This window comes from Olea europaea, chromosome 15, assembly GCF_002742605.1.
Source record: "Olea europaea var. sylvestris chromosome 15, O_europaea_v1, whole genome shotgun sequence".
Lineage (NCBI taxonomy): Eukaryota > Viridiplantae > Streptophyta > Magnoliopsida > Lamiales > Oleaceae > Olea > Olea europaea.
In genome coordinates, this window is record NC_036251.1 from 21,367,914 (window position 1) to 21,377,063 (window position 9,150).

General features: G+C 30.2%; 1 protein-coding gene across 1 annotated transcript; it reads left to right on the forward strand.

Moving 5' to 3' along the window:
- The first annotated feature begins 1,204 nt into the window (after window positions 1–1,204).
- On the forward strand, window positions 1,205–5,490 carry LOC111410462 (sm-like protein LSM7). The gene is made up of 6 exons (XM_023040803.1): window positions 1,205–1,341; window positions 1,424–1,490; window positions 2,074–2,155; window positions 2,947–3,018; window positions 3,845–3,897; window positions 5,151–5,490. The coding sequence occupies exons 2-6, from the start codon at window positions 1,488–1,490 to the stop codon at window positions 5,238–5,240; spliced, it is 300 nt and encodes a 99-aa protein (XP_022896571.1). The 5' UTR covers window positions 1,205–1,341; window positions 1,424–1,487; the 3' UTR covers window positions 5,241–5,490.
- Window positions 5,491–9,150: the final 3,660 nt, after the last annotated feature.

Genomic DNA, 9,150 nt, shown 5'->3' on the forward strand with positions numbered 1-9,150 from the left:
TAAAAGTTACGAAATTCCATTTACAATTTCTTATTAATTTTTATTACTTTATTTTATTTTGTTTATTTTAAGAAAAGGGGTAAATTCTTCATTTAAAGAAAAAAAATGGAGGGAATACGAGTTTTGAAACATAGAGCCTGTTTGAGAGTAATTTTTTTCCTCCAAAAATTGAAATTTTTGATCGTTATTTTCTATTTCAATCGTCATATTTGACTTCTTCTCTCACAGGTGGATCTCACTTTTCTTTTAACGATCAAAAAATCAATTCTCAAAACCACTCCCAAACAAGCTCATACTTGAAGTGTTGGAATACATTGTGCTAAAACAAGATGAAGAGTAAATTTGTTATATTTCACAAAGATGAAGGATGAAATAGCAAATTTCCCAAGATAAAAAGTAAGTTCACATTTTTTCTGAGGCAAATATTATAACTTTGTCATAGATTATTACTTGTTTATAAAGATTTAAAAAATTACTTTTTGCTTGCTGAATTTGCTATGATTTGCTACTTGTTTATCAAAATTTAAAACATTATTTGTTGCTCATCCAAATTTAAACAAATTATTCATCAATCATCAATATCATTTTTCTCAGTGTTATCTTAAATAAAGTTTAGTAAGCAATGAATAATCTTTTAAATTTTGATGAACAAATAGTAACTTATAACAAAGTTTGATGAAGAACGAATAATTTTTTAAATATCAATTAGTACTTAATAAATTATACCAAAGTTATTAATTAAATTATCTCTACGAGTTAATTGTTCCAATTGTTACTAAATTTAGGTTCAAGTTTTTGATTGATCACCGAAATTTAAATAATAGAGTTTTTGTCATTGAACTTAAGTCCACGTCTTCGCTTGCTCATTGAAGTTTAAAATGTCGAGTTTTGACCACTAAATTTTGAAAAATATTGTACATTATTCACTGAATTTTAAAAAATATTGTACATTACTCACTGAACTTTGAAAAATATTTTATATTACTCAATATAAACTCGATATTTTCTAAAATTCAACAGTTATGCTAATCAGTAACGCAGTGTATATTTCAAAATTCAGTGATCAAAATTCGATATTTTAAATTTCAGTGAGCAATAAAAAATATGACCTAAGTTAAGTGAGCAATCAAATATATTGACCTAAATTCAACGATAAAAACTCGATATTTTAGACTCCATTCACCAATAAAAACATGGACTTAGATTGAGTGACCACTGGAACAATTAAGTCCATCTCTACCCTGAACCGGAGCGCACTCTCAAACCCAAAAGTGAGAACTCAGAGAAGATTAGGGCAAGAATCTCTTTTCTGCTATCCCTTTCTACTTCCCCTTTGAGATCGTAAGCTCTCAGAATTTTTAGCAAATTCGTAATATTATGTTCGAAGCACACTGAATTTACAGAAATTCTTTTCTGTCTACAGGTTAACTTTTTCGCTTACTAGCTCCGATCTTTTGGCCTTTTCTACAGTCCATTGATTTGCCTACATGGTATCGTACTCTCTCTCAGGCACATACGACATACACTTTGTTTTTCTCACATTTATATGTATAATGGTATTTAGATAATACCTTGGATTTGAAGAGTAAAAGCATTGATTTTTTTTTGCTTTATCTTATGGTGTAATTTCAATGTGATTAATAAGAACTAAATTAATTATAATGTCTCAAATGGATATTTTATAAATAAAGAAAAAAAAATGTGGTCTCTCGTTGCTTGTATTTGCATCACAGGAGACGCTTTTAGATGTTGCAAACTCAAGTTTAAGGTGTTCCAGAGGTATAAATGAGTAAGAAAATAGGGAATTTTAGCTGTCTTGTAACTTTAGTTCTGTTTGTATCTTTAAGCAAGTGTTTTATGCTGTTGATAACTTGTTTAATCCCCATTTTTTACAAAATACATTTTTTCTTTCTATTCTTTCAACCACACATTTTTTAAAAGAAAATAATATTACACGTAAGTCCTAAACTTTTTCTTATTTTTTAACTATATATTCACCATCAATCTAATATTAAAAAATGCTTCCTTGACATTTTAATGGGGGCTCAAACAAGGTTTAAATCTTCTGTTCAGTCTGGAAGAAAAGAAACAGTGTTGGATCTAGCAAAGTTTGTTGATAAGGGTGTCCAAGTCAAGCTCACTGGTGGAAGACAAGGTCGGTGACTTATGATTATATTTTTCTTTTGTAAGCAACTGTCATCAGTTTATTCCTACTTTCTTAATCATTTTTTGTTGTCTTTCCATTTTTTCTCTTGAGTCAAAAGGAAAATTTCTTATGCTAGAAATTTAATTCTATCTGTGCTTGCGATTTACCTTTGAGTCTTGCAGGGTCAAGTTTGTTGCAGTATGACTAAATTAATTCGTAATCCATGGTAAAAAAGGAAATCATAGACACATGTTTTTAAGTTGGCTCCTAGGTATTCTCCGTTAGATTTGGTTGATGTTTTGGCCACTTTCATATTCATCCATAGAGTCCTAGGAAAATGTTAAAAAACTGAGTCGGAATGAAATTAGTAAGAAGTGACAACGTTAAATCAAATGTATTGGGGATGTTAATGAGTTAGGATTATGGAGGCATGTCGCCTTTTTGAAGAGTTTTGGGAAGATTTCTACTTTATCAGTGTTGAAGACGTCCGATATAAATATTAATATCGCTATGGCCGTTTATATGTGAAGTTAAAATATTTTCCGTGTAATCTGTTCAGTCCTCTGTCTCTCATGTTTCAAGGAAAGCCTCCAAATAGTTAGGGTTTGACACACTAAATTTCAATGCAATTATCCATATCATGATATATGCCAAAGTACCAAGATCATATCCACTGGATAGTGATGGATATATATTTTGTTTCTTCGTTTGGTATCCAGATGCATCGATTCTTTTTAGCTTAACTTAGGAAAGTTACATTTGATTCTTCCTTTCAGTTAACATTTGATTCTTCCTTTCAGTGACTGGTACACTAAAAGGATATGACCAATTGTTGAATCTTGTGTTGGATGAAGCAACAGAGTTTCTTAGAGGTAATAAATACATGTTCAATCTTTTGTAGTCCAAAATTGATGGAATACTTGTAGGTAGTATGTTAAATGAGATTACTTTCACTGTTGAAACATGTTATTCAATCTCGGTTTGCCATACATTAACAAGTTAATTATGTTTGCTCCTTGTTGAACTATTGGTTATTTTGATCTAAAGGGGTTCTGTCATCTTACAAAATCTCAACAATATATATATTCCATAAAGAGCTTCTTTTGTTTGTTTGGATAACTTTGAGTTTCTGATCAAGACATCTCTATCCTTTTCTAATGTATATTTCTTTCCATCCATCACGTTGATGGTAGATTTTGTGGATTGGGTAGTGTCTGCTTGAGCGAATATTTATAAGACATCAGATTCTCTGTAGTGGTTTATTTTGTTGCATCCATGGCATGAGGTCTTGAACTTTTGCCTATTATTGTTTATTGAGCTATTACAAATGATGGTTTCATCTCTCATATGTCGCATATGTCTTCTAAATGATACATTATTTCAGAAAAAAATGTTTTTATTACGAGTAGGGAGCCTTCTATATTATAAACTAATAAAAGCTGCAAATGTGCAAATTACTATTTAATGACTCTCAATGCTTTTGTTTGAAAATTATCAAGGAATCGTGCTTCCATATTTTTTTTATATAAATGATATTATTCAACAAAAATACGATTATTCCTTCTTTAGAAGTTATATTGTACTTGTGAAAATTGCCTTAGCATCTTCCCGCTGTAGACATTGGTATTGCATATTGTTATGCTAGAAATGCCGTTACTTTTCTATGCTTTCTTACTTCGTGTTTGTTATGAATTGTAGACCCTGAGGATCCACTGAAGACTACTGATCAGACCAGGCGTCTTGGCTTAATAGTATGTTTCACCATCATATTTTACATCATATTGCATTAGAGTTTTGATGTGAACCCATGTAGTAATTGTAGCTACGAAACCCATGATAGATTAGATCAAACCCAAGAAAATTAAGAGTCAACGTTTGAAAAGCTTGACCCAATAAATTATTGAACCAAAGAACTAATATATTCGCAAACAATATCTTGACCTCGTGATTACAAAACTCAACAAGCTTACTTGAATTGATGAACGCCACGATAAGTTAATCCTTGATAAGTTAGGAATTAATTCAACGAAGAACGAGTTGAAAGCATGCCTTGCAATAATATATCTCAAATTATGGGTTTTACATTGAAGAGAATGAGTCCTATTTATAGGGAACTCATAAAAACCTAATTGAAAAGGGAATTAAGCCTAAAAGATATGAAAAAGATACCATAAAAAGAGTTTTAATTTGTCTAGGCGAGATTTGAAAAATTCACGTCCTAATATTGTACTATACTACTATGCGTCAGCATAGGTTTAATTCTTGCGGTCGCATAGGCCATTCAACAGCCTCCATGTTGGTCTTGGGGAGGGGCTATGCGGCTGCATACCTAGATACACTATGCGGTTGCATAGTTATTCGCTTCAGCTCCCTCCTCCGCTGCTTGAACCAAGTTGACCCATTTTGTTCCGTCTTTCAAGCCTAATGTGAAATTTGTCCTTTCATCTACCGTAACTTGAACAAGTAATCCCATGATTTCTTTGACCTTCTTTCTTCATGACCTAGTCATTGGTTCTTCCTTCACGATCAAAGGTTCCTTGTTCTTGTTGGCTCTTGTACCAAGAATCTCATCAGTTTTGGTTCAACTATTGCAAGTTAGGATATCATTTAATCATGGGATGAATTATTTGGAAGATGATCAAGTCCTCACACAGTTTTCTGTTGTTGGATCTCTGATATTGTGAGGTCCATTTATTTTATGGACACTGATATCTAGTCAAATTAGTCCTTTGGCGATGTACGCCGCTGTCAAATTTTGTGATCTACAACTTTTGACACTTCAACGTTCTTAATTTTTTTTGCTACAACTTCACTTGGTTAGGGGTGTCCACCGTTTTGGTTTAATATCCATCTGACATGAAAACTGTTCTTGGTTTTTATGCTGGTCCAAGCCATTTTATTGCGTATGAATGGTGATCTACATTTAAGTTGCGCTGAAGTAAAAATTGTGATGATGTAGAAATTTGTGTTTTTCTTATTGTAACGTTTGATTCTTCTGTTGCAGGTTTGTAGAGGGACTGCTGTGATGCTCGTCTCCCCCACTGAAGGAACAGACGAGATTGCCAATCCATTTGTCCAGCCAGAGGGGGCATGATTTGTGTTGACAGCAGGCATTTTTCGCCAATATCAATCTCTTGTTCTTTAGGCTGAAATTATATGAGTTTTCTTTCAACCCTGCAATGAGAATCCTCATAATTTTCAATGAACTGTGATTCAAAACTTGTACCTTCCAATGTTACAGGAACATTTTGAATGTTTGGCACGCAAGTTGAAAGTTTCGAGCATTTTGTGACTATTCAGAATTCAGTATTAAACAATTTGAGAGGTGTACACATTTGATTCCATGATATAACGAAAGAGACCAATTTCAAAATATCTTGTGTCGATCAATGCCCCGGGCCCTGGTTACTTTGATTTGAAATGAAGGATATTCAAATACCTACCTTTCTGAAAAATTGGGTGCTGTACGTTTTTCATAACAAATTAGAACCTCGCTAATCATCGAGATTGCGATTGGTTCATTAAACATAAAACAACAGGTGTGGGGAAATTAATTTTGTTTATCTGTTTTTCATTAATTGAAGTGGAAAATATGTTTTTTTTTTTTTTTTAAAAAAAACTTTTTTTTATCCTTTCTAAAATTTGAACTAGTTTATTTCTAGGATATTATCTATTTATAAAAGAGCATTTATTAAGAACATCTCCAAGAATCTTTTTATTTATAAATAGCAGCATTTTTAAATTTAAAGAGTTGAAATTTTTATACATTCTAGCGAGATCTCTATTTTGATTATTTGTTTTGCCTTTTCTTTAAGAAATATTTATTAATTTCTTTTCATTTTTATTTAACATAATTTTTTATGCGACGATTGATCAATCAATTTAAACGTGATTTGAATAGTTTAACAAGTAGAGTATTAAAATATGTTAATTATTAAATTCAATCATTGTCATTAAGAATAAAGAATGAATTTGACATTTTAAATTTAGAGAGTCAAATCCATTCTCTATTTTAAAAAGCTAAGAGCGCGTTTGTTGTACCGTTTTCAAGCTATTTTCAGCTTTGTAAAACAATGAAAACGTGTTTGGTCTGGTATTCCTGAAAATACATTTTCTAAAACAAGAATAAACTTATAACATGAAACTCTAAACGTATTTATGACATTTTGAGTATATTTTTTTAACATGATTTTTACACGACAATTGACCAATCAATTTAAATGCGGTTTGAATAGTTTGAAAAATGGAGTATTAAAATGTGTGATTTATTAAATGCAATCATTGCCATTAAAAATAGAGAATGAATTTGGCTTTCTAAAGTTAGAGAGTCAAATCCACCATTTATTTTAAATAGTTAAGAGTGCGTTTGGTATACTGTTTTCAAACTATTTTCAGTTTTATAAAACGTTGAAAACGTGTTTGGTTTTGATATTTTTGAAACGCTGTCAAATTTTGTGATCTACAACTTTTGACACTTCAACGTTCTTAATTTTTTTTGCTACAACTTCACTTGGTTAGGGGTGTCCACCGTTTTGGTTTAATATCCATCTGACATGAAAACTGTTCTTGGTTTTTATGCTGGTCCAAGCCATTTTATTGCGTATGAATGGTGATCTACATTTAAGTTGCGCTGAAGTAAAAATTGTGATGATGTAGAAATTTGTGTTTTTCTTATTGTAACGTTTGATTCTTCTGTTGCAGGTTTGTAGAGGGACTGCTGTGATGCTCGTCTCCCCCACTGAAGGAACAGACGAGATTGCCAATCCATTTGTCCAGCCAGAGGGGGCATGATTTGTGTTGACAGCAGGCATTTTTCGCCAATATCAATCTCTTGTTCTTTAGGCTGAAATTATATGAGTTTTCTTTCAACCCTGCAATGAGAATCCTCATAATTTTCAATGAACTGTGATTCAAAACTTGTACCTTCCAATGTTACAGGAACATTTTGAATGTTTGGCACGCAAGTTGAAAGTTTCGAGCATTTTGTGACTATTCAGAATTCAGTATTAAACAATTTGAGAGGTGTACACATTTGATTCCATGATATAACGAAAGAGACCAATTTCAAAATATCTTGTGTCGATCAATGCCCCGGGCCCTGGTTACTTTGATTTGAAATGAAGGATATTCAAATACCTACCTTTCTGAAAAATTGGGTGCTGTACGTTTTTCATAACAAATTAGAACCTCGCTAATCATCGAGATTGCGATTGGTTCATTAAACATAAAACAACAGGTGTGGGGAAATTAATTTTGTTTATCTGTTTTTCATTAATTGAAGTGGAAAATATGTTTTTTTTTTTTTTTTTGAAATGAAGGATATTCAAATACCTACCTTTCTGAAAAATTGGGTGCTGTACGTTTTTCATAACAAATTAGAACCTCGCTAATCATCGAGATTGCGATTGGTTCATTAAACATAAAACAACAGGTGTGGGGAAATTAATTTTGTTTATCTGTTTTTCATTAATTGAAGTGGAAAATATGTTTTTTTTTTTTTTTTAAAAAAAACTTTTTTTTATCCTTTCTAAAATTTGAACTAGTTTATTTCTAGGATATTATCTATTTATAAAAGAGCATTTATTAAGAACATCTCCAAGAATCTTTTTATTTATAAATAGCAGCATTTTTAAATTTAAAGAGTTGAAATTTTTATACATTCTAGCGAGATCTCTATTTTGATTATTTGTTTTGCCTTTTCTTTAAGAAATATTTATTAATTTCTTTTCATTTTTATTTAACATAATTTTTTATGCGACGATTGATCAATCAATTTAAACGTGATTTGAATAGTTTAACAAGTAGAGTATTAAAATATGTTAATTATTAAATTCAATCATTGTCATTAAGAATAAAGAATGAATTTGACATTTTAAATTTAGAGAGTCAAATCCATTCTCTATTTTAAAAAGCTAAGAGCGCGTTTGTTGTACCGTTTTCAAGCTATTTTCAGCTTTGTAAAACAATGAAAACGTGTTTGGTCTGGTATTCCTGAAAATACATTTTCTAAAATAAGAATAAACTTATAACATGAAACTCTAAACGTATTTATGACATTTTGAGTATATTTTCATTGAAAACAAGAATATTTATTAATTTTTGTTCATTTTTTTTAACATGATTTTTACACGACAATTGACCAATCAATTTAAATGCGGTTTGAATAGTTTGAAAAATGGAGTATTAAAATGTGTGATTTATTAAATGCAATCATTGCCATTAAAAATAGAGAATGAATTTGGCTTTCTAAAGTTAGAGAGTCAAATCCACCATTTATTTTAAATAGTTAAGAGTGCGTTTGGTATACTGTTTTCAAACTATTTTCAGTTTTATAAAACGTTGAAAACGTGTTTGGTTTTGATATTTTTGAAAATGCATTTTTTTAAAAACAAGAATAAACTTATAACATGAAACTCATAACGTATTTTTGACGTTTTGAGTGTATTTTCATAGAAAACACTCAAACTATGGAAAACAATCATTTAAATAAAATTTAAAAAATTAAAATTCTTACAAATAAAAAAATTTAATAAAACTGTTAAAATGTATATATTACTTCATAATATATTAACATAAAATGGTTCTATTTTTATTGAATAATCAAATTTCATAGAATAAAATGTTGTAAAATAATTTTTCAAAATTTCAAACCTAACACGTTTTCTAGTTCTTTATTTTGAGAAACAATTTTTGAAAATGACAAACCAAACGCGTTTTTAGTAATCTTAAAACAGTTTATCAAAATAGAAAAACTAAATGTCTGTTTGATTGCAAGAATGAAATTTAGGTAGAAAAAACGAATTGTAGGGAATTAAATTGCCTAGAACTTGTTTTATTGGGAATTGTCAATTATGTATTTGATTGATATAATTTTTCACTTAGAAAATATTAAAATTTTGGACCTTTTAGTGTTCGTTTGGCTTTGTTTTCCATGAAAATTGTCAATTAAAAAGATATAATTTATTTTAATTGCTAAAAAAAAAAAAAAGAAGAAGAACCTGGAA

Coding starts and splice junctions, on each gene's coding strand:
- LOC111410462 (XM_023040803.1), top strand. Junction 2,156..2,946: donor GCTCACTGGTGGAAGACAAG/GTCGGTGACTTA, acceptor TCTTCCTTTCAG/TGACTGGTACACTAAAAGGA. Junction 3,898..5,150: donor CCAGGCGTCTTGGCTTAATA/GTATGTTTCACC, acceptor CTTCTGTTGCAG/GTTTGTAGAGGGACTGCTGT.